This window comes from Eutrigla gurnardus (genome assembly GCF_963514095.1).
Source record: "Eutrigla gurnardus genome assembly, chromosome: 18".
Taxonomy (NCBI): Eukaryota; Metazoa; Chordata; class Actinopteri; order Perciformes; family Triglidae; genus Eutrigla; species Eutrigla gurnardus.
This window is the reverse complement of record NC_139929.1, coordinates 21,291,256-21,317,233: the sequence shown is the minus strand read 5'-3', so window position 1 is coordinate 21,317,233 and position 25,978 is coordinate 21,291,256. Positions and strand designations below refer to the sequence as shown.

General features: G+C 43.2%; 1 protein-coding gene across 8 annotated transcripts in view; it reads left to right on the top strand.

The window, feature by feature from the left end:
* The window catches only part of LOC311028961 (uncharacterized protein), a 144,338-nt gene that overhangs the window by 111,202 nt on the left and 7,158 nt on the right, over positions 1-25,978 (top strand). For 4 of the 8 annotated variants that reach the window (XM_084033787.1, XM_084033792.1, XM_084033786.1 and 1 more), the window contains 9 exons: positions 12,289-13,214; positions 14,660-14,968; positions 16,594-16,771; positions 16,865-16,927; positions 20,101-20,396; positions 20,794-20,850; positions 22,588-22,680; positions 23,859-23,940; positions 25,218-25,333. In XM_084033787.1, the coding sequence (XP_083889913.1) occupies positions 12,289-13,214; positions 14,660-14,968; positions 16,594-16,771; positions 16,865-16,927; positions 20,101-20,396; positions 20,794-20,850; positions 22,588-22,680; positions 23,859-23,940; positions 25,218-25,333 (2,120 nt within the window). Of the gene's footprint in view, positions 1-2,026; positions 3,639-12,288; positions 13,215-14,659; positions 14,969-16,593; positions 16,772-16,864; positions 16,928-20,100; positions 20,397-20,793; positions 20,851-22,587; positions 22,681-23,858; positions 23,941-25,217; positions 25,334-25,978 lie in introns of those variants that run through there. The other 4 variants (XM_084033791.1, XM_084033790.1, XM_084033788.1 and 1 more) reach the window with 4 other exon arrangements.

Below are 25,978 nucleotides of genomic sequence, written 5' to 3'. Positions count from 1 at the left end.
CTCGCCATCCCTCGCCATGTCCCTGTCTGCCTGTTAGAAACCATTGTTTTCTGCCAATGTTCAGCCTTCAGTCCAAACCGACATGCACAGGAACGCCTGTAACCCCCAGCTATTTTGACTGGCACTGGGCACACTAACACACACACACACACACACACACATACCAAAGCTCAGCCTGGGACAACAAGTCCATGTCTCTCCCTGTTGCCCAGCCTTATTTCTTCATCATGTACTGACCTTTGCCTAAAATGCATGCTGGGTAGCCCTCTGTATTTCTTTGACAGTGTATTTATATTGAATGCAGCCCCGATATATAGATAGACGACATGTCAGCTCCCCAAAGCTAAAACATCTCCATCGCCACCTACAGTTTGGGACATAAACACCCATAAACGCCCCCCAGTTTTTATCTTAAAAATATAAATGTACCAGTATTACAGTATATATTAATATAAATGTTGTTTTTCAAGACAAGGAGGAAGTGTCCTAACACCAAAACTGGAGCAGATCAGATATGTCTTACCAATATGTATATACATATATATATATATATATATATATATATATATATATATATATATATATATATATATATATATATATATATATATACAAAGTTTGATCTTACTAGAAAGAAATTAAAGAAAGAAACTTATTTTGAAAAACTCCCTGCTTTTCACTGCAGTTGAGGTAAATAACAGTCATAGTTGTAATGACTATTATTATTATTTTATACAGCAGTTGGTTTTCAGCTTCCCAAGTACATCTCACATGGTTGTAAATCACTGTAACGTCATTGGAAATAGCAGTTTTGGTGCGATCAGGAGGAGCTGAAAGTGTTTGTGTGCAACACGCACAGCTGAGTTCCTGTTAGATGCTCACAGGCTCGACTGTGTATTCATGAGTTAGCCTGAATGTTGCATGTATGAGCACGTCTGTACATACTTCTCCACATGCTACGTGGCAGAATGATAATCCAGGTGTTTCCGTGTGAGAACTCTCATGCATTTGTGTGTATTTTTGCATAGTTTGATTATCTTAGTGTGTGTATGAGCATGTAGTATGTGGTAGGGGGGGGTTCTCCACATGTGACCAGATGGAGTCTGACAGACATCAAGGTCTCTTTATTCCTCATCAGTCTCGCATAACTCTATTTCCCATCACCCGCTCTTCTTCTTCCTCTTCGTACTATTGCCTTCTCTCATCTGATTCATCCCTCATTCTTTCTTGCTATCTCACATCTGCACATGGTGCAGCAGAGGGTACTGCAGCCTTACAACGAGGACCGTGTACTTGTTTGGAACAAGGAGGTTTTACAAAGTAATCCTGGAGAGACAATAGACTAGACCCAAGGCTTGAAGGATCTGAGACGAGAGTGTTTTATGTTTTAATGAGAGGAGCTGATAGAGTACAGAGTAGGTGTCTGAAGCCAAGTGGAAAAGTCTAGCAACAGGTCTGATGGAGATAAATGTTAGCCAGAAATCAATGACATTGCTCCTGAGGCATGGAGCGTGTGGAGCGGTATGGGTGGAAAGATCTTGAGTTTAAATCCACTCTCCCCCCAGAAACGCCTGCTTCAGTTCTCTCTCAATCCTCCCCAGGGGGAGACAGATCTGTGTGTGTGTGTGCGTGTGCGTGTGTGTGTGTGTGTGTGTGTGTGTGTGTGTGTGTGTGAGAGTGTGTGTGTGTGTGTGTGTGTGTACGACTACGTTGTGCTTTTTACCATGAAACAAAACAGGAGAAAGAAAAGGATTGAGGGAAGAAAACGTGGAGTGAAAGAAATGACTAAAGGGGAGGGGGCTTACTCACTCCACCACAGTAGGTGGGATCTGAAAAGTGGCTGCAGCCAATCGGCAGCCACTACAGGGTCACATGAGCACCCGTTATAATCAGTGAAAGAGAGAGAGAGAGAGAGGGAGGGAGGGAACGAGGGAGTGATCTGTACATCCAGTTCACCCTCAGTGTGTGTTTGAGTTGAGAGCGGAGGCACAGCACGAGAGACTCCACACACACACAAACACACACACAGAGCACATTAGTGAGTGAACGAGAAGCAACATCAGCGCAAGGCAACAAAGGAACGGGGGAGAGAGGGGAAGAAAAGTGTAGAAGATTACCTTCAGACACCTCAGACTGAGACAAAGACAGACTTTGAAACAAAGGAAGGGGGAGCACGGGAAAAGAAAGGAGAGACAGCATGTCCTCTCTCTCCAATCAGCAGCCTGGCTCTCCGTTCTCAGAGTACAGTGAGCTGTGTAAGGTGCCGACCCTGACGCCCACCGTACAGGCTCAGAGCTGGGACTGGCAGCCCCCCACAGCCATGGACATAGGGGGCTTGGGGGTGGTAGGTACTGGGGCTCTGGCATCGACTGGACTCACTGATGAAGACAAGCTGTGCTTCTTCGAGCAGCCGGATAGGGGCAGGATGGATGCAGAGCTGAAGGTGCCAGGTAGGGTTGGGGGCATTTCAGGAAGCACCTCACTGGGTAACGCATCACTGGGCAGTGCAGGGGAAAGCCCGGACAGCCCTCTGTCCTCCTCCCCATCTCCCTCCCCAGCTTCCCCAGGCAGACTACCCTCTGCTCTGGGCTGTGTGGGTACCAGCAGGGTCTCCCTGCCACCAGTTCCTGGATCCCCAGCTAAGCGTATGGAGCTGTCCTCACCCATGAGTGCCACACCTCCACACTCAATTGGAGCCTCACTGATGGATGCATCCCCAGTAGACGGAGACTCTGAAACATGGAACAACTCCACTTTTGCTGAATCCAGCCCAAAGGTCGCCATGCCCCAGGTGGCCCCGAACTACTGCGCTGTTGGAGTTGACAACCACTCAGAAAGTGAAAATGAGGTTGTGGCTGGAGCCGGAGCAGCCCTGGGACAGGGGCAATTGTCTGAGGGCTCGTCAGGGGACAACAGCGAGGAAGAAGAGATAGAAGAGGACGAGGAGTTGGAGCCATGTTTTATGGGGCGAGCTCAGCAGCAGAGGAAGGCTATGCGCCGTGCAATGTCCGAATGTTCCCACTTGTCGGTACCAACCAGTCTAGAGCTGCCGGATAAATACCCAGGTGAAGATGGGGCAGAATTGGACCAACTGGCATCACCATTGGGTGGTCCACGCCGCTCCCCACACTCCATGAAGCGCTCACTCACCGTTGCAGAAGATCAGTCCCAGACCTCGTCGCCCACCCTCTCAGCAGCGGGCGCCACACACATCGACCTGCGGCAAACCCCACTTGAACCCCACCTCTGCCTCTCCCCGTTCCCCCCGCTGAACGACGGCCATGCTGGCTTCCGTCTGTCACCACTAGAGGCCCCAGTTGAGGGCCTGCAGGTGGAGAAGGAGGCGGGTGGTATTGTGCTTTCAGTGCCCCTCAGCCCCAAGGGGTTCAGTGGCATGCATACCAGCTCCGTTTCCCCTGTAGACTCCGACAGTGAAGGGGAAACTTGTCACAATTCTGACATGGCTAAAGATGCTGAGTTTGACAGCAATAAAGCGGACACTAAACTCAACACCGGTGCAGGTGCAGACTTTGGAGCTGACAACCAATCGACACGGGACATTGGTGGTGACCTTGCCACTGGTGGCTTTACCAGTCTCGGCTTGAACTCCAGCACTAACCACTTCATCACAGTGGATGGTAGGTGGAGGTCGTGTTTGTAGTCCCCCCCCCCCCTGTGATGTAACTGTGATGTTCCAAACTGGAAAACATGTTGATATGGAGAAACCCAGTTTGTAGGTTAAGCTTTTACTGCCCGCAGTTCTGCTTGTAGGATGCAGGATAGTGTTATATATAACTTCACAAAAGTTTTGCGAATACGAACATGTAACATGAATTGATAGATCAGAAAGAAAGAAGACCATTCTGTAAAAGAAAATCGTGGGCAAGTTATACAACTGATATATAATAAGATATTTTGTCTTGTACTTAAAAGTGGTGTGGAGTCCAACATTTCATCCTCGAGACCTAGAAAGAGGGTTTGGTGCTGAAGAGTTAAAGTGGGTGCAGCATGCAAGCAGGGAGGGAATCAAGAAGGTTGAACAAGAGAGATGAAGTGTTGGTTTGGTGTGTTTTTGAGCTGCAGTGAAGCACACACAGAAAGGATGTCTTGCTACCTACAATGCCAAGGATTCACTATTCACATAGACCATTAACATTGAGCACAACTGCATGGTGAGGAAATAATCTTAAGATCTTGTGTGTGCTCAGATGTGTGTAGATTGTGGGTGTAGTTTGGTTTATCACTTGTGTGATTCTTGTCTACGCATGCAAATGGATTGGGAATGTCTGCAGAGGCAGATTGAGAGGAGGCGTGTCGGACAACCAGCGAGAAAGAGTGAAAAGCTGAGAGAAGTCGACAGTAACAGAGCAGCGGGCTACTTGACATTCCACGATGGTCGCGTCTGTCTCGTTTTGTTGGTCAAACACCACGTGCCCAGTTCAGATACAGATCAGCCACAAACTGTACAGTGAGTGAATCGATCCTTTAAACTCAGCTGCAACAGGTAGATTGTCTTAGTTTTTCATTTGTGGACACAGGTGGCTGTCTTGTTGTGCTCGTGTGCATACAAATGTGCTGTGCAGCACCATGAGCTTTCAGCATGAGGTGGTGTAGTCGCTGACTCTGCGGCTGACATTTAGATGCAGGGTCATGGGTGACACGGCTCATTAAAGCAGATGGAAGCTTCATCTTTGTCCAAGCTCATTTTCTCTCACACTCCACGCTTCTCTCATTTTCCTGTTCCCGTCTTTCCAGCTCCTTCTGTCTTCCTGTTGCTCTGAACGCTCATTAGAGTCTTGGTGAAGACGGGCAGAGCCAAGATGGTGGAAAGCGGGTCACGTCGAATGACTAGCCAAAATGGGGTCACCGACTGGGAAGTGCAGCCCACAATGGTGGTGCATTTTTCCGTTCATGTTCTTGTCTCATTGTCTCTTTCTTTACTCTTTCCTCACACGCCGTGGTTGTTTTCCGCCTCCTGCCACAAAGCCGAGGGTGGCAGAGGCTGCCAGCCGGGCCACTGGAGTATTAAAGGGCCAGTGATCTTTTATTTTCTGCCCCCTGAACTCTAAACAGGAGTATGGCAGAGTCATTGAGCCACAGGCTGTGTGTTATATTTATGCATCTGTTTTCTTAACCAAGGTCATGGTAATATTTCTGTTGCTCCTGCTGCTGTGCAAAAACATTTCATAGCCACACTGGATAAAGCATAAGCACGTGTTTTCCCCAAACAGCTGCATATGTGCATTATTCTACAGCTTTGTCTTAGCTCCATGTCTCTAGAGAGGTTGTGGGAAATGATGATAAGCAGATTTGAAAGAGAATAAAGCACTAGGTGGGGTGGGCTGAAAACTGGGAAATAAAGAAAAATGCTTGGACAGATTAGGAGGGCACACATGGTTGGAATGATCAAGAGAAGAGTGAAAAAGGAGAGCGGAGAAAGAATGATACATCTGAATGAATTGAAAAGAAAGTTTTAAAATAAAGCTTAACCAAAAGAGGTCAGAGTTCAGCGCATAAGATTGCCTTTCGATGCACCCGGAGTCAGCGTGTCGTTCTTCTGTCACGTCAAATTATTTCTGTTCCTTCATATTTACTTGTTTCAGGCAGATTTTCAGTTGCCTCCACTCTCAGAATCAAGCCGATAAACGTCACATAATGTTCCCTCAGGAACATTGAACTGAATGTTCCCTCAGCATCGGCCGTGTTCAGCTCCAGTATGTGGCTTTAGGACATGGACGTGTGTTTGCTAATGGTTGTCACGGCACTAAAGATGCAGCACGGTGGGTTTTTGTCATACATGATGGTTCGTTTTTGTACGGGAATATTATTATGTTTGGTCACAACACATTTCTAAAAAATCTTTTACATTTCTAAAATATTAATTTCAGTGTCGGACTGATATTCGATATTCGATTTTTGGGGCCGATTTTGATTTTATGGAATAAAATCAATTCCGATATTGATTTTACATATATATATATATATATGCGTAATATTGCCGATATCGATAATTATCCCCATAATTGTCAATTTATCTGTCAGCCAATTTAATCGGTCAGTTTGTTGTTTAACTTCCATAGTTATTTGAACCCAAACTTTGAGATATGTTCTGTAACTTCTGACTTATGTGATGCCATTTCCAAGTTATTTAACCCCAACCATGAGCTCTTCTTAAACCTTACCAAGTAACTTCTCCTCGGAACACGGACGTTTTTATTTAAGACTGCATGCATGTAACTAGTTGGACTTGATGTGTTTCTGGACAGTTGTATGTGTATTTATATGACATAGTATTCTACTTCAAGCTAAAAATGGGGGAGTTTGCATGTTCTCCCCGTGTGAGAGTGGGTTCTCTCCAGGTTCTCCGGCTTCCTCCCACAGTCCAAAGACATGCAGGATGGGGATAGGTTAGTGGATGACTCTAAATGTGTGTGAATGTGAGTGGGATCGGCTCCAGCCCCTCCACGACCCTGAATACAGGATAAGCGGTAGATGATGGTTGATGGCTGGATTGTAGCTAAAAATGTATCTTCACCCAAAGCAGTTGGAGCTGCAGGACCAAAATACCAAAAGATATTAGAATATGAAATACATTAAAAATAATGTTTTCATTCTACAATACAAGTCCATTTTTTGACAGAACTAAGGCATAATGTGTCCTTATATCCCTCGCCACTCTCTGTCTGTAAAACAGCTTCTAAGAGTGGACTAACCTATCCTAAAGATCTGAATATATAGCTCGCCCAGCTATAAGCAAGTGAAAAGGTGAATATTGTTCAACAACTTCACAACAGAGTGCAGCAACTCATAACTGAGCAGCCAGCGAGTCTTTATTAGAGGGCCTCACACTCCAGATTGGACATGAAACCACAAAGTCCTCCCTGTTACCTCTTCACAACCACTTTAAAGTGTCCACTGTGTTTGATGTGCTTCCAGAGGGCAGCGATGGAGTGTATTTCACTTCCAGAGAGTGCTGTTATCAACACTGACAAACTCCATGCCAGAGAGCTCCAAGTGTCGCAGAGTAGAGCGTTTAATGAGATGGCGTCTGGAAGAGCTGATTTCTATAATTCACGTGAGGATCCAAATGAAGGCCTCAAGAAGGACTTAACCTCTGCTTATTTGCTTTACATTCAGTTTGGAAGATAATTCACTTTCAGATGCATATTTTTGGCACCACAAGCCTTCTAGTCCCAATATATGGCTAAATATCTCCTAAACAGGCAGCTAACACCAAAACCCTCTAGATTGATAAATAGCATTACAGATAAAAGGAATAATATGCTTTTTTTAAATTGGGGTGAACTTTCCCTTTAAGTCATGAAAGTGTATATATCGGGTATTGCTTTATAAAGGTCAGACACACATGTTTTCAACCTAAATTTCAAAAGGGCAATTTAAAGATGTTTTAAAATGGTAGATTAGAGGTAGAGTGTGCATATGATACCATATTAATAAGACAAGAAAAAAGAAAGAACTCTTAACAGCCCTAAATGACCCATAAGTGTTTTCATTATGCTAATGAAACCTTTAAATGAATTGGCTCACTGCACGCAGATGCTCATTGTTCTTTGCTGTCCTGAGCCTTATAGGATACACGTTAAGCTCTGATTGGAAAGCCAATGTCAGAGGTGCGGATGCTTAGTGATTAGGGGTGGGAATCACCAGAGGTCCCGCGATACGATGTTATCACCATACTTATGTCACAATATGTTATTATCACCATACTTATGACACAATGTTATTATCACCATACTTATTTCAAAATATGTTATTATCACAATACTTAAGTCACAATATGTTATTATCACCATAATTATGTCACAATATGTTATTATCACCATACTTATATCACAATATGGTATTATCACCATACTTATGTCACATTGTTATTGTCACAATACTTATGTCACAATATGTTATTATCTCAATACTTAAGTCACAATATGTTATTATCACCATACTTATGTCACAATGTTATTATCATGATACTAATTTCACAATGTTATCACAATACTTATGTCACAATATGTTATTATCACGGAACTTATGTCACAATATGTTATTATCACAATACTTATGTCACAATATGTTATTATCACAATACTTATGTCACAATATGTTATTATCACAATACTTATGTCACAATATGTTATTATCACAATACTTGTCAGGATACAATCTTATCATGATATTTATGGAACAATATATTGTCACAATATCTCTTGATACAATCATATTGCAAATTTAAAGATTTTGCAATATGCAAGTGGATCTAGTGGAATAAGAAAAATAATTGTTACCAATGAATATAATGAAAGCAAGCTTTCGTGATACCCTGCTGTATGGATTTTTTCCCCCACCCCTAAAATGAACATTGTAACGACTGTTCTCGGGGAGTTATTTTTGACATCATGCTTGACCTCCACTCTGCCAGCACATTCTCATGTGAATGTTGCTTTCAATCACAAGCCCTGTCAATAATTAATGTCCCTCTCTAGGGAGGAGGATGATGCCTTTTCTCTTCTTGTTGTTGGATAGTGTGACCGCAGACAGGTCACTCTTTGAGCTCCATCTAATATCTGTGATTCCCTCCAGTCTCATTGTTCTGGGGTTTTAGTGATATCTCCATCACAGTTGTTGCTTCTTCTCAAAGGGTTGAGAAAATCAGCTGATCAAAACAGTGAAAAACAGAGAGGAAGAAGGAATAGCGGATTTTTCCGTCTGCTGTGAGGATATATTTGTCAAGATAAAAACAGTGGCAGAATTCCAGTGTTTTTAATAATAGGATGAAGAAGATTTTTAAAAGGTGTGGCGTAACCTCTTTTTGTCTCCTGGCAAAACCATTTCCCCACTTGTTCTTCAGTCATAAACACAGGAGAGATAACAACAACAAGAAGCAAGAAACGGTCACAGTGGAAAGAGTGTGAGAGAGGGGAGGTTCGATGTCACCACCTGCTGTTTGCTTAAATGAAGCCATTCCCAGCAGGCTTTTCATTGGTCTGACACGTATCAGATTGCTGCCCTAATTAGAGGATCTAATTGATCTCTTGAGTCTCTCATTGTTTACAGTTCAGAAAATAAAGGCCGTTTCTCCCGTTTGCTCCCATTTCTGTTGTTCTTTTGTTCCCTTTCCTTTGTCGCACCACCGTCTCACTTTATTTAGGTGCGTTTTCTTCTTTTATTCCGGTAGATAATCACGTATTTGTGTTCAATCTGTTGGGTCTGATGTCTGTCACTGTTGCAGGTCTGGGGTCGCTGTACGTTATGTAAGCTAACAATGTCATTTCATTCTGCTCAAAGCCTTACGCCCCAGCTCCCTTGTCTTGTGCCCTCCTTTCCTCCCCACATTGTCCTCCTTCTGTCTGCCGTCCCTCATGTTTAGAAAGGTCATTACTGGTGAGCCGTACACTGATAAGAAAAGGAATGTGTTTAACCAGTTGTTGTTGTTTTTCACCTTTCCACTTGCTCACCTCTTAATCTGCTTTTCAATATTTCCCGTGCTGACAATCACGCATTGGAGTCAAATGCTCTTTGTTCCTAAGAAGTCCTCTGTTGGGTTTCTGTGATTAGTCTGCCAAAAGGAAAACACATAAGGCAACAGCAGTGAGTGAGTGAGAATCCAATCTGGATTTCTTTTCTGTAAATTATGTTTTTTTAATTGCGACATTGAAGATGAGAAACCAGCAGTCCGGAAAAGAATCGGTGAAGATTTAATAAAACCCACCGCGCTTCTTTCATTTATCCATGTTTTAAGCCTCCATGCCAGCGAGACTCGTGGCTTCGGGCCTTATAGGTCTGTGTTGTCCGTCCGTCTGTCTGTCCGTCTGTAACAACAAAATATCCTAGAGACACCTTCAGGGAATTTCTTAAGAATTTGTCACAAATGTCCACTTGTACTCAAGGACAGGAGGGTAGTGGTGGACAAAGATAATTTTGACAAATCAAGTTTTTTGGCCATAACTCCTATGCTAATTATAAATATTTCAAATTGCATTCTCAATTTTATTTTACGGAGACACCTTTTCTGCTAAAAATGCTAGTAAAAAAGATGCTGCTCATTTTTTACAAAATGTGAACAAATATAGGCTAAAAAAACAGGGCCCCCACACAGCAAGTCACTCAGTAACTAAGTCTACAGCAACATTATACTTCTGTTTACATCCTCCAAAGCCTCCAGACCATGGGAACTGTAGTTCCAATACATGATTATCCACCCTCAAAAAAGTAGACAAAGAATCATAATAACAGTGACTAATCCATTATTATTATTGTGTGTGTGTGTGTGGAGGCACAAGTATCTTCTATCAATGTTTTTAATCCAAACTGAGTCCTACTTATTTAACCGTCCTCAACCTGTGTTCAGACACAAAGAAAGAGCACGTGTTTGTTTTTGTTTGCAGGGGTCGTCAGGCCTACAATGCATTGTGGGTTGTGAAGGCTGCACAGGATACACATGCTCCTGAATGCGTTATGTTGCATTCCTTTTAAAAATGTGGACATCAGAGGCTGGAGCTCCTGAACTAGGACACAGCTGGAGTCAGTAGCTCTGACCGTCCTCAGCTCACCTCATTGTTAGGTCATCATCACCTGAGGACAGCCGATGCATATGTTTCAGTCTGAGAGTCAGCACAAGAGAACAACTGTCTTCTATTGGCTCATTTGTATTGCATGATATTTTGGTTCAGCAGGGCAGCGATCTAGACTTTTGTCTTTCGTCACCTCAGTGAAGCTGAAATAGTTCACTTCATTTACAAACTCGGCTGAATTTTTCTGCATTCTCACTGTTGATTTTCAAGAAATGGTAACCAATGTGCACATGTGCTGCATGATGACGGTGATGATTATGAAAACCCAAAGTGGGCAGGGAGACCGATTGCATCATGGCTTGGGGTGGTCGCCTGGGCAACAGGAAGAGGTCCGTTTTCATTATAAGCTGTTTCTTCCTCATCAGACATCTTTATTGACCTCATGATCAGGGTTGGAGATGTATATTTGATAAAAAGCAGTCTGTATAAGCAGACGTATAACACATCACTCGGTAAATAATGATTACAATATTTCTAGTCGAGCAGACAAAGCTGTGTGTGTAGAAGCCTGGTGCAGAGGTAAATGAACTCTTAACTGTCAGGCAGAACACACAAGTCATTATCACTCTTGTTATTATATTTCTTTTTTGTTGAACAAAGATCAGTATCAGCTCCCAGACGGCAGAAATTGGCACAAGTAGTGGTTGTGAGGAAATCAGCCTGGTCTCCTTAAAATTACTTTTTGGAATTAACTTTCAAGGGAAATGTGTTTTTTCATGGATTACATTTGCTGTTGACGTACAATCTAGTCCAAAGGGAATTGGTTTGAGGTCGGGTGCTGCTCCGCCCCCGAAACATGGGAGGTTCACCCAGAAGACTGCTCTATGTGTCCCTGGTGAACCAAGTACATCTAAATCTAACTATGTCGTTTTGTTACCTCAACCTAACTATGTAATTTTGTTACCTCAACCTAACTATGTAGGTGTGTTACCTCAATCTAACTATGTTTTTTGTTACCTCAACCTAACTATGTAGTTTTGTTACCTCAATCTAACTATGTTATTTTGTTACCTCAACCTAACTATGTAGTTTTGTTACCTCAACCTAACTATGTAGTTTTGTTACCTCAACCTAACTATGTAGTTTTGTTACCTCAATCTAACTATGTTATTTTGTTACCTCAACCTAACTATGTAGTTTTGTTACCTCAACCTAACTATGTAGTTTTGTTACCTAAATCTAACTATGTTATTTTGTTACCTAAACCTAGCTATGTAGTTTTGTTATCTCAAACTAAATTGTAGTTTTGTAGTTTTGTTTTGTTCTTCAAACCACGTTTTACAAACTGCGACCACTTGGTCTAGAAAAAAAACCTTTTCCCAGGAAATGGATGAGTGTGCAGATACGTTGTATTGGAAGGTAACCTTGAAAGAGACAGGATTAGAATGGATACAACCTTTTGATTAGGCCTTTGTTGGACAGTGATGAGATCCTTTAAGTTGACAAGTAGTTTACGTTTTTGTGTGTGTGAACTGAGTAGTTTCAGTCTGTCACTGTGGTCCGAGCTAATGCTCCATTTGAGTGTGTTGCTTATATTGAATGTGTGTGGTGCATGATAGTTATGGGTTCACCAGGCTGAGACAAAGTCAAGTACTTGGCTTCCTTTTGCGTCACTGTGTGTGTTGTTCGATATCGATAAAAGGCCTGTTATTTATAAGATATTGCCATCTTTTCTAATTCAAATCATTTTTCTTTCCAGTAAAATCTGACAAGATGGAGAAGGCAGAGAAGAAGGAGGAGGTGCTGGATGACAATGTGAGGAAAGTGGACCTGTTTGACCCCATGGATAAAGCTGAGCAGAAGAGCGTGAAGGTGGAATACGCAACCAGTGAGACTCCAGGCAAGGTGGAGAAGGAGACGGAGAAACAGATAGATACACAGAAAGAGAAGGAGAAAGGGGCAGAAAAGGTGAAGGAGAACAAGCAAGAGGTGAAAGATGCAGGAACAGTTCAAGAGGAGAAAGAGACAGAGAAAGTGAAGGTGACGGAGGAACAGACAGAAAAGGTGGAAGACAAGAAGCAGGCAGAAAAGGAGAAAGTGGAGTCACTGCAGCCGAAGGCAGAAAAAGAGGATCAGAAGAACAAGGTGGAAGAGTCACCAAACAAACTGGTGGAGACAGAAAATCTGGACAAGCCGGAGAAAGTTGGAAAGGTGGAGATAATAGTAGAGAATAAAGCGGAGAAAACAGAGAATTTGGAGAAACTGGAGAAAACTGAAAAGTCCAAAGTGGAGGAAAAAACAGTGGACAAAGACCTGTCGAAGCTGGAGAAAGCAGAGGTGAAGGACAGCACAGAGCAACATGTGGAAACGGTGGAGAAGAGCCCAGAGCAGCAGCCGACACCCGTCCAGCCGGATCCCAGCGGGGACGAGCTGGAGAAGAAGGCCGACACCGACAAAGTCAAGAAGGTGGAGACGGAGGACGAGAAGCCAACAGAGAAACAGACACAGAAGAGCGATAAGGAAGAGAAGCAGGCCGACAAAAAGATTGGAGAGAAAAAGGATGAGAAGAAGGAGAAGGCTCCAAAAGCAGACGGAGGGGAGAAGGCCAAAAAAGCCAAACCTGCAACTAACGGCAGCAGCTCCACACCGAGCAGAGAGCTGGCAGGGCCGGACAAGAAGACCAAGGTAGGAGTCGCTGTCAGCTTTCTGCTTCTCACACACTAACGCACTGATAGCATCTCTACTGGCTCATTAGTACTAATAACCTGTTCTGATGTAAGACGTTACATAGACTCATGTCCATGTCTGACAGGAAAATCAAGGTACTTTAGAGCGTTTTTATTTTGAATGGCAAGCAGTGTTGTAGGACGAGCTTTAATCTCTCATTTTCAGAAGTGTCTGAGCAGGCCAGCAGGCCGAAAAGAGAGAAACAATGAATACAAAGGTACACAAAACAACCAAAAAGAGATACAAAAGAAATACAAATAGATGAAACAACAGAGATATCTAGGATATAATCCATCATGTGACTTTCTGAGAGAACTAAAGAGAGAAAGAAGTCCATGTTTCTTGACAGACATCAGGCTGTTTCTGGAAGGTGGACGCGACATAATCCTCACTCTTGTTGGGCTTTTTACCTGAAAAATTAGATTTAAGATATTTTTTTATTGGTTTTATATTTTTTTCATTTGACACTGTTTAAACCATGATCTGTTTAACAGCAGGTTTAACACGGTTTATAAATGTTAGTCAGATGGCTGAGAAGCTTACATCCACCCAGCACTCAACACACAACATAAACATAAAAGCACCTAATCTTACTAATGACTTAACGCTTCATGATTGCGTTGGACTATAAAATGAGGAACAACCTCAGATATGATGTTGATGGATGGAATCCAGGTGAAAACATACACTGCATGACATGTTACATGTTGAGTTAAAATGACAGGAAGCCATTCATCACACTGCTGAAGCTCCTGCTGCTGCTTTCTTTATGCTTCTTCTATATGTGCAGAACACCTTATTCAGTTTATTAACATTGAAACATTTTTAGGGTTTTCGATTTTGTTCAAATATATGTTATTTGAGACCAAAAAGTAAGTTCTGTTAAACATTTTGGCTGAATTATGAGACTGCATATTTTTTTCACTGGGGTTTTAGGGTTCAGTATCTTCAGACTACAAATAAAAGGTGAACAACAGATCCTAATGATGGGAAGGCACAAGCAGTTCTATTTATTTCTATTTCTATGTATTAATTAGTGGCCATTTAAAATGGGAAAAGGGTACTAGGACCATGAACATCTTCCATGTTGTCTTCACCTTTATATTAAACTACAGATATGAACCTTATAGTACGTACTGTAGCTGAGTGGCAATAGAATATGCAGTTCTCAAAATTCCGCCAAAATATATATTAAATATAATAACAGAATTTACATTTTGCTCTCAGATAAAATAATCTGGAATGTAACATAAACCAGATTTGACACAGAATTATACATATGATTTATGATTATAATGCTGCTTGTGCTGCTTATCATCCATTTTCCTTATTTTTTCTTTCCGTTGCTTTCCCTCCTTATTTTGCCCTTCATCACTCCTCTGTGTCTCGACCCTGCGTCGCAGCCTGTTGCCGGGGCAACCAAACCGAGCGCTGCCGCCGCTAAAACGCGTCCGGGTTTGGCGGCCGCTGGTGGCTCGGTCCCAGCTCCCACTAAGCGCCCCGCATCCATCACCACATCCATCTCAGACAAAAAACCCACCACAGCCAGGGCACCCACCACAACCAGGGCACCCACCACAGCCAGGGCACCCACCACAGCCAGGGCACCCACCACAGCCGCCACTGGTCCAAAGCGGCCCTCCACCACTCCCAGCAGCCGCCCTGCGTCCTCCACCACCACCGCGGCGGCGGCACGGGACGTCAGACCCAAGGTAAGTCAGAGCTGTCAGGACGAGTGGCGAGGGAATCAACGCTTCATCTGATGGGTTTGGACCCCACACTGTTGAATGTGTAGCTCATTAGCTTCCTGACCAGACACACACTCACCCCATTATTCTCATTATTCTTCCATGAATCTTCATCAAACAGAAAAAGCATTATGGCGCCATTAACGCCTCTACTTGACGCCCAGCGAGGCAATACTTCATAATCCTATCATGTACTTATTATCTTATAATATAATAATAATAGATATTGATTACTATTATTCTGAAATGGGCCATTCTGTATAATGAGTACTTGTACTTGAGTACGATTTGGAATGTAGGACTTTGACTTGTAACAGTCTAGTATTGTTACTTTTAATGGTGTAAAATAGGATGTCCAATCTTATCCAAGAAGGGCCGGTGTGGGTCCAGGTTTTTGTTCTAGCCCTGCACTACCACACCGACCCCTCTTGGATCAGATTGGACAGTCCTGGTGTGAAACATCTGAGTACTTCCACCACAGGAGATATGTTACAAATCACCTATGATATGATATTAGTCATAATTCCATATACTGCCAGCATGATTTTGAAGTCACTTTCTCTGCCAGTAAGTAATATTCCAGCAAGTTACTGTAACTGTGTTTACATTACTGTATTTCCAGCTACAGTAGCAGGACAGTAGTTAGTTTATTTTCAAGTATTGTATTACAACATACAGTATGTACTATATGTTAAATTTGCTGTATTATTCAATTTACAAATACAGTATGGTTTAATTGACCTTAAACACATTTAAAGTTCATAAATAGTTTTATTTTTACTACTATAATTTCCCTGCGACTATAGGTTCCTGTTGCAGCCCTAAAGCTGTGTTTTACCCAACAGATGACAATTTACTTCTGAACATTTGTCATTGAAATATGCTCTTGAATGATTGAGCATCAAACATGTAGTTATAAAAGGCCGGAGGAACATGAATGTTATGCTGCTCTTATGGCTGAAGAGCATAAAGAAAATACTGCCGTACATGGATTTACAGCAGATGTGAATTGTGGTAGTGAAGGGATATTTTCCCATAATCTTTTGTTGTTTATAGTAACATACTGCATACACCTTGTACAGTATCTTACTGTACATATCACAGTAATATCATGACGTCCATCCATCAATCAATCTGAAACTTTGATCAGCCCAGAGCTGCAGAAGGCCACTACAACATGGTGACCTCACTGGAGCGTGAGTAGAGAGTGATTTCAGACCCGTCATCGTTTATCGGCGCTCTGAGATCTCACAAGACTCGTCAGCCTCCCTCGCTCCGTCTCAACCAGCTGCCTTTCTTCAGCCCGCCAGCGCCCGAGGAAGCAGGGTGACTCACTGCAGTGTGTCCAGCTTGTTGCAGGACGGCTCAGCTGTATGTGGAGCATCTACACGTTAGACGCAATCTTTGACCTGATTTGTGTCTGATTTGTGACAAAACACTGATCTGAAGCCAGCGGGCAGACGTACAGGACATGTATTGTGAACAGAATTGGGTTTGCTGGTGATTCTAATCCACTATCTTGCCATCATTCGTCCCTTCTCTCCTCACCTGACATCTCTGGTGTCTTTTATCTTTCTCCCACTCCTCAGACGACCACAGAGCGGCGCCCCCTTGTGCCAAAGGCCAGCAGTGCCGCCCCGGCCGGCTCCACCGCTGCCGCCAAGAATGGAGCTGCGACCGCAGCAGCCAGTAAAACGTCTGCGTCAGCGCGCACAACAACGGCGTCTGCTCGCACCACTACTACCACTGCAGCCAAGAGGCCTCTGGGTACGGCAGACACACACACACACACTTTTGATGCTCATTTGCTTTTACACACATGTTGTCTTTGCAACAACTCCACACTCATCTGTGTTTCAGCCTCTAAGACAGATGCTAAACCCGGAGAGGAGAAGAAGCCCGGCGCTCTGAAGACTTCTGCAGGTATTACAGCGCTCCCTTCACTTGTTACGAGACACTCAACTCAAAACTCTCTGAACAAACAACAACATGTCATGTGACACATTTAGATATAGATGCAACTTGCCTGGTCGGAATGCGAGTTGTTCAGATGCTGGATCGAGTATCGGCGAGTTTGTGCCCGACATCATGTCATCTGATCATTTCTCACCTCCACAGGAACAACAACATGTGTCACTGGCTCCCTGGTCCATATATTCCTTCCAAGTTGGTTATGTACACAAACGAGCACTGTTTATGCACCATATATTTCCCCTGATAATGCTACATTGCTATCAACAAATCCCTATTGAGATCTGCAGGAGAGCTAGTTCATGTTAGCTGCTAGCAGTCAGTAAAAGTAAGTATCGGATGAAGGCAAATTCTAACATAATCAAGATGTGTTCAAATGTAATTTTGTAAAATGTTGTTTTTACCGAGAGCAGTAGAGTCAGCACAATTGTTTTCATAGCAATGTGATATCGATAGCAGAGAGTGAATAATGACTTGTTTAACTTATTTCTAATAATCATTTCTTAGCCAAATAAAATTTAAAGCGCAATAAATGTTATAAAATCAAGAATTGGAAAATTAGAATAGAATTAGTAAAGATTTATAAAAGGTCGGTGCACAAGTGTGTTCTATTTCATGAAGGTCTTTAATGTTTCGTGCTATTCATGTAAATGTTTTGATATATTTTATGTATTTATTTATGTATTTATTGGATGTCAGACGTCATGTTCAATTAAAGGGTGAGAGACTGTAAATCACTTGAATACACAAGATGAAATACACGATCTATAGGGCGAGGCAATAAGGTTAGCATCAATACAACATTCTAACAAGCAAACGTACATGTCAAATAATAGAAATAGTCATTACATGAACTCTCACCCAAACGTCCTGAAATGTGCAGCTTCTGTTAATCCTTAATTAGAACTTGCAAGAGAAAGAAAATATAGAAAACAGATTCAGTAAATATATGATCAGAATATAATATTATTATGAAACAATACTACCGAGAGTCAATAAGTGATAATTGCGCAGCGCTATGCGGTGACATTAAAGGTTTTACAGACACACTTTTTAAAGAGCCACACTCCCAGAAAGTATTTAATAACGTCCTACTGGTGCCAGTGTTCCCAGTGAGCGTCTGACCCGACACAGCAGAGCTCTCCCTCCCTCTGTGCCTTTGAGCCCAGCACAGATCTCCGTCCTCTCCCTTCTTGCTCTCCTCGTCTGTAATCCTCTCCTCACTTTGGCCTCCTTCCCACACGGCTGCAGCTTTGTCTCCTCCTGTCCACAGATTAGTTGACATTTTAGCAACACGAGAGCTGTCAGCAGGAGTGTGACACCGTCCGAGCATGACAATGCTGTTCAGAAGGGAGGGAGGCGCTTTATTGCTGAAAGGCCCTGGAGTTAAAAAAAAACGTTCACCACAGCAGTCCGTGGATTACTGTCCCCTTGCTGTTGACGGGAGTTTGCTGATACAGCGGGAGGATTTTCTCCATTAAACATGTCTTAACGGGAGCTGGGGATATACCAGGAGGATTGACAGCAGGACCCGGAGTTCAGCACGCAGCACTCCGAAGAAAAAGCTGACATGTAGCAAAGTGAATGTGAATTGACAGATTTGGCTTAGCGGGAAGGATGCTGAAATGTATTCACTCCAAGCAGCAGGAGATAAATGTGCAAGTGTAAGCAAAAACTCTCTAGGCTTGTTGACTGAGATGCTCACATTTACTTGTTTTTTTCTCTCAAACAAACAACCAAACGCAGAGCAGAGAGTTCAGAGATTCCTCTGTGCCTGTCATTCTTTCTCTCTCTCCGGCTTCCAACTCAGTTTTACTGTCATTTCTTTTGTCTCTCTACTTTCATCTCTGGGTCTGGCATCATTTATCTGTCAAGTCGCATGTTGACGGACGGAGTCCTTTGAGGTTTGGCTTTGGGTTTATTGTGAGTGTATGTGAGAGATTTTCTCAATACATAATGCACTTAAAAATGCATTTCCAGTCGCCGGCACGTGGAGCTCTGAATCCGGCCGGAGATAGACTTGCTTTCAAGTGTGTTTGTGTGACGCTGCCTCCCGTCTGTTTGGAGCATCGGCTTGTTTTTCATCCTCAAGGATTCAACGTTTATTCGTTGTCATTGTGCAACAGAGAGATGCACCATGAAGTGCAGTTGGAGGCCATTTGTAAAACAAAAGAGGAAGAAGAGCAGTGGTGAGTTCCTGTCATGCATTTGAATTTGCATCAGAAGGAAAATAAACAGCAGCAACAAAGCAGTTCTCTGGGCAGATAACCTCATCAGATGACATCAGGGAAACAGTGTCCACCTTCTCTCGTCCAACCAGAATCCATCCTTCAATCCAGCATGATGTTCATTTAGTACATTATTTTATTTTAGTCCGACAGACCAGAAAGCAGGGGCTACCTTGTGATTGACAGGTTGCTACTACGCTACCAACGCATTTAGCTACTAAGATGTCTTTAACGCTGTAAAGTTGACCTTGAATTATGAAGCTAACTTTGTTAGCAGCTTCACACCAGAATCCACATGGATCCAGAACCAGTAAAGGTGCCGCTCTGCTGCATGTGTTCATCAGATCCACCCGTCGCTCCTCCATAGTCCAAATATGGTCACTTCCTTCACTGCTTGTAAAAATTCCATGATGGCGATGGCCAAAATGTAAAACTCAAGGCTTAAACCTGGAATCCAGTAACCAACAGATGACGTCATGATGACTACGTCCACTTCTCTTATACAGTCTAAAGTGCCGCTTGGATGCCACGATGGTCCAGGTCTCTGAGAGATCTCTAAAGGTCTCTAAAGATGTGGGACCAACAGTCAGCGAGCATGCTGGGTAGCGGCTCCCCTCTTGGTGGTGCTTGGTCTAGCAGGTCTGGCTGGGGGCTCTGAATCCAACCTCCACGCTTCCTTCACCACTGACCACAGCTGTTCAGCTTTACACAATAACATGCACACTTTAGGACTAATGGTACTTCTCATGCACGATTATCTGATCAGTTTGTCCTCTTCCAGATTGTGTGTTTATCTTAGCAACAGGAGTTACAGTTTATGAACACAACATGAACATCATTGATAATCAGGTACACCGCCGACCTCACTCTGCCAATCTCCCTCTCTTTCTCTCCCAGCCGACTCCACCAGAACCAGAACCACCACCACCACCACCACCCGCAGCACTATTTCCACCACCGCTGCCCCTCGCACTCGACCGACAGCAGCCAAACCCTCCTCCACCGCTGGCACAGCACCAGAGAAGAAGCCCATGCTGCCCCGCACCCCCCGGGCCACCTCCTCAACCACCACCACCACCACCTCCACCAGGACCACGGCTCGCCCCAGCACGGCCCCGGCCCCCGACATCCGCAACGTCCGCTCTAAGATCGGCTCCACAGACAACATGAAGCACCAGCCTGGAGGAGGGAAGGTAGGTCCCACTGTGGATGACCGTCATACTGCTACACGGTGTGTTGCTCTTTGTCTTTTCTGACTAACAGGAAATGCGGCTCCCTGACTTTCACCTCAAACTTCTTTCTGAAGCGTTTCTCTTGAACTAATCAAGCTTACGCACCACTTGATCCAGAGCCTAAAGATGTAGCATGTTAGTTAGCAGAAAGCACAATGTTGTTCTTACGTTCACCTGAGCAGCTGCAGTGCAAAACCTCGTCTTTGGCTCTTCATTTGCTTGGTTTCCATCTCTGACACAAACCTCTTCCTACTTTTCGTCCTCCTCCACCCTCATTCCCTCCTCTTTGCATCGCCTCCTCTTCCTGTGTTGTTGTTGTTGTTGTTTTTGTTGACCCGGGGTGGGCGTGTCTCCCCAGGTGTCATCTGTCTCTCAGGGCAGAGGCGTCGCCTCCAAAGAAACGAGCCAGGGCAAAGTGAGTTCCCTCCCCGTCCTCCACTGCCATCACCACACCCTCCCACCTCTCTCTGACTCTGCCCTTTCCCTTCTCACATATTTTGCTGCTTTCTTGTCAACACAGTTTATATTTTTTGTTGTTTTTTTTAATAAATTTGCATCACCGAGGGCACAAAGTCGGGTTGAAATAGGATTACTTTCAAAACATTTAGTGGCTATGTATTATGGCTTTTGGTTCAATTAATTATGAAATGTACAATGTCTCCATTTTAAGCGAAATACAGCTTCGTAACTCTATTCAAATATATAATAATATACATATTTGTTGTAGTGACAGATAAACATAGATTGACATGATGATTTAAGGCATGTAAAGTTGCATCATACTTAATACTACCCAACGATCTCACAACACCAATGAAATAAGACGGGATGATCATGTGTGAGATTATCTGATTCAAGTGATCTGAAAAAGAATAAAAGAGCTGGAAACACTGCAGCATTCATCCGAGCCCGTGGTTTTACACTTGTCTTATCAATGCCGCTTTTGTCATGTGATCATGTCAGGACGCATTAGCCGCCAAGTTTGTGATCTGATCTGCGTATCAGATCAGCCAGACCACGTCCAAGTGGCCTGACTCACACTCCTATAGGAAGAGTAAGCAGCAATCATAAAGGGAGCTTTTGTAATGAATTGATATTAAAAATGTTTATCCATGGTTTTACAGCTGCTCCTTTGAGCAAATATATCTGCTCGGTATCAAGTGTGGACCCACATGAGGACACAGCTGAGTCGCATTGGAAAGACAAGTGGAACCACACCATACAACACATTCAGACAGTTCTTCTATTTTTTATAAATATTCCGGACTAGTATTTTTTGCCCCTTTAAAATTGATTTCTTTGAAACTTCCTAAATGTGGTCCGGTGGTGGAGCCACCTATGGTCGTTCAGTGGTGACGTGGTCTGACATAATAAACAGCAGCAGTGGTGTCCCACTTCAATGAAAGTCAGTCAAGTCTCACACAGATTTACAGTATGTTACTGCACTGAACATCACAAGTCATCATTTTGCACCACAGCAGTGTGTCGCTGCTACAGCCTCCCGTCATCACGCGAGCCGGGAGATATCACGTCCTCGTTAGAGCGCCGGTGACTCCTGCCGGCTGGTCACTTGGGATGGGGGGTTACTGTTATGGCACGGAGCTACAGCTGACTCATCTGGGACTCTGTGTCTTATGAAAGAAGACAAAACACAACACCACTAACTTGGATACCAAATGTTTTCTGTGTTTGGTTTTTAACATCTCACAGTCTAACCTCGTTGACCTACAGTGTGAATGTTGTCAGTCTGTGTTTTTAACTTCTTCTGGGGTCCCGTGGATTCCACTCAATATGTCGTGTTGTATGTGTGTGGCATTCAGGAGCATCTCACTTTGCCAGACTTGTGTGAAGCAGCATTTGAATTCTTCCCCGTCCCACATTTCAGACTGCTTAACTGCCCAGCGGTTGATATGAAGCGCACCTTCTAAGACAGTTCAGATATTTGCCCAGGTGAACCTCGCTCCATCCTCCTGTCCTTTCCTTTCACCCTGCCTGTGATGGTGACTTCTACTCCCGTTCTCTTTCCCTTTTTACCCTTCTGTTATCTTTGACTTTTCTTTTTCCTACCTCTCCTCTTCACGTCGTCCCCGGTCCTCCCCCTGCTCTCCTCTTCCCTCTTCTTCCCTCTTGCTGCTATGCTGTGTCCATATAGGTTCAGCTAGTCTACAAAAAGGTGGACTTCAGCCACGTCGCCTCACGATTGGGCTCCAAGGACAATATGAAGCATGTTCCTGGTGGAGGGAAAGTAAGTACTGCCTGGCCTACAACCAGAGCTCATATACCTCGGCCAATTAGTCAAACCAATTTGGTAAGATGGAACAGAGCAAAAAATAAATAAATAAAGAAATGTTTTCACATCTCTTTTTTTTTGCTCTTAAAAATGGAAAATATTCAAATTAAAAGAGTTCAGTCCCTGTCAGTGCCAGAACAAGTGGCTTTAAAGAGGACCTATTCTGCTCCTTTCCCGCTGCACACTTTTATATCAGGTTACTACTAGAACACTCTTTCATTTATTTTCCCATCATGCTGTGCTGCAGCAGCTCTTCTCAGCCTCTCTCTGAAAGGCTCTGTTTAAGCTCCCGCCCCTCCCTCCCAAAAAGCCCAGTCTGCTCTAATTGGTCCTGGCGTCTCCATGCTCAGCTAGACTTTTACTAGCTTTGTTTGAGGGTGGGACTAACTAGCAGCTGGACAGATACTTGGTGACATCATCACTTTACTGAAGGTGTTTGAATCCATTCAGAGTTTCTCTCTTTGGACTTTAGGCTTTGACCCTCTGGAGACCTTTTACATGAACACATAACTATAAACACACTAAAGGAACGGGAGGAAGCAGAAAAGGTCCTCTTTAAAAACAAACTCAAGGTATGTCCAGTCACGATCCAGTACTTATGGCCACCAGCGGTTGGTGCTGTTCCTGGTTGGAGCGTTGGAAGTAGAGGGAATTATTGGACAGCATGCTAGCAAGCCTGATGTACTAGCCCTCCCCAGAACCCGCTACGCAGTCCCCTGCTTCCTTTCACTCTCCCTGTGTTGTCCTGCCCTGTCACTAACGTACTAAACGAATAATGAAGTCAAGCAAACACACACACACTGGCCTGGGATCAGCTCTGACTGTGGGAGGGTATCGCCACAGAGAGGTACGTTTGGGATCTGTGACTTCGTCAGCAGCTTTGCATTGTAACAGAAGCAGCGCCATCTTTGACTTTGAATCTGGATTCTTCTCTTTTTCAGCTTAATTGCCACAATATGGTGAACCGTTTGTGTTCCACTCCTTGATGTATCCTAATGGTGGTAATTGAAGAAGTAAATGGGGCTTTAAAATGCAGCTGAAGAAGAAATGGCCCTTAAAAATGAATCCATCAAGGGACCCATATCCCATGTTCTTCCCACTCCTCATTAAAATGCTTGTGTGACACTCGACAGGTGCAGATACTCAACAAGAAGGTGGACGTGAGTAAGGTGACATCAAAGTGTGGCTCCAAGGACAACATCAAGCACAAGCCGGGTGAGCTGGGAAATGTAGTTTTGACTCGTGATCCATCGTTTTATTCAATGTTGGAAGGTCACACAGAGCTGATATTCATATTCAGTCCCCACAATGTTGCAGAGAGGATTTGATTCCACCCCGTTTTATTAACCTTTCTGCCTCACCAGGGACATATTTGGCTTTTTCATTTTTCCGATCACATTGTCTGTGTTCATGCATATGGCGTACATTTGGCATGGGTATCGTTCTTCTTTAACTTTGGAAGTTCAACCTCAGCTCCTGTACTAAATCTATACAAAACTGTGTAGCCAAGAAAAAGACACACAAACCCTTAAAAGACCCATTAAAACCAACATTTTGGATCCCACTGCCATTGCATCATGACATCGTTCAATTACATCTTTAATTCTAGATGTTGTCAACATCTAGTTTTTACATTTACATTTACATTTAGGGCATTTAGCAGATGCTTTTGTCTAAAGAGACTTACAATAAGTACATTTGTCAAAACAAAGAAACCACAACATATCATTGCTGATAAAGTAAGAGCTAAAAAATAGAAACGAGTGTTAGGTCCTCGTCTGAGTAAAGTAGTAGCTGTTCAGCAAACATACCTTAAGAACAACAGCGCTATGATCAAAGTGCTATAGGTAAGAACATGGAAGTGCATTTTTTTTTTTTTTTTTTTTTTTTTTCCCATGGCACAAAAACTAAAAATGCATCAAAGTCAATGTTGCTGTTAATACTGGATATATGCCGGACTGTGAAACAAAATCCCACTACCATTTAGTATACATAAAAAAGGAATTATTATTATTATTGGCAATGATACGTTGTGGTTTCTTTGTTTCATTCTTTTGACAAATGTACTTATTGTAAGTCGCTTTGGTAAATTATTATAAATCCTTTTTCGTTTTTTTCTTTCCATTAAAACCACTACTGCCATTATGTAAGCAGCCTGTTTTGGCATTTCAAAAGGTTAGAATTCAGAAAATGAATGGATATTTGGTATAGATTAAAGTTAAAATTAAAAATAATATTTCCAATTGTATGGAACAATATTAAGGCACAAGATTTATGTGTATTATTTTGGATATTAGTATCGCTGACAAAGTGTCAAACCTTTATAACAATGTAAAAGACCTGAAGATTTGCTATGTTGTGACTTGACATGATGATCCGTTGACAGTACAGAAGATATATCTGTATATCTGTTGCCCACCTGGTCGTGGTTATGTAAGCTCCATGCATGCAGTGCATCTGAGCATCACAGTGATTCTCCATGTGTGCTGCAGGCGGTGGCGTCGTGAAGATCGAGTCCCACAAAGTGAGCTTTAGGGAAAAGGCTCAGTCTAAAGTGGGCTCCATGGACAACGTGAGCCAGGATTCACCTGCTGGAGGAGATGTCAAGGTGAGACGCCTCCTCATCCTCATTGGCTGCCTAAACACCGTTACTGTCTGGACACCGGCAGCTGTTGCTTTTACAGTCAAACCCATGTGTTTAGGAGGCAGCCACGATGAAGATGAATGACAGTGACACCTGCTTGAGTCAGGATGGCAACAAAGTCACTCACCTTCATTATTACAGTCCATTACAGTGTTAATTAAAGTAACTCAGTTGACAGTGACCACCAACACACTAACCAGCATTATGTTCTTTATTACATACATACTTTATTTCAACCACTGTGAAATAATCCTGTTCTAACTTTTGCCAGAGAATAATGTGTTCATGTAGTAAGAATCTGATGAGCTGACAAACTACTTCTTTTCAAAGTTGCACTCAGAGGCCAGTGGCACACTAACAACTGTTTCAGTTATTATTGAACTCAGCTCTGTCCAACACGTTTAGAGAGAGACTGGGAGATGACAGACACACAGAGAAAGGATGTCGACATGATGGACAAACACTTAAAAGCATTCTGGGTAGGGTTATTGTGTTGGATGGGCTTGGGGAACGTATAGGGAGAAAATATAGTTTGGGGCAAATTGACCAGAAATGATGTCATCAAATGACGTCACCTGTCCCCTCAGCCTGGGGCAGCTCATCTGGGTT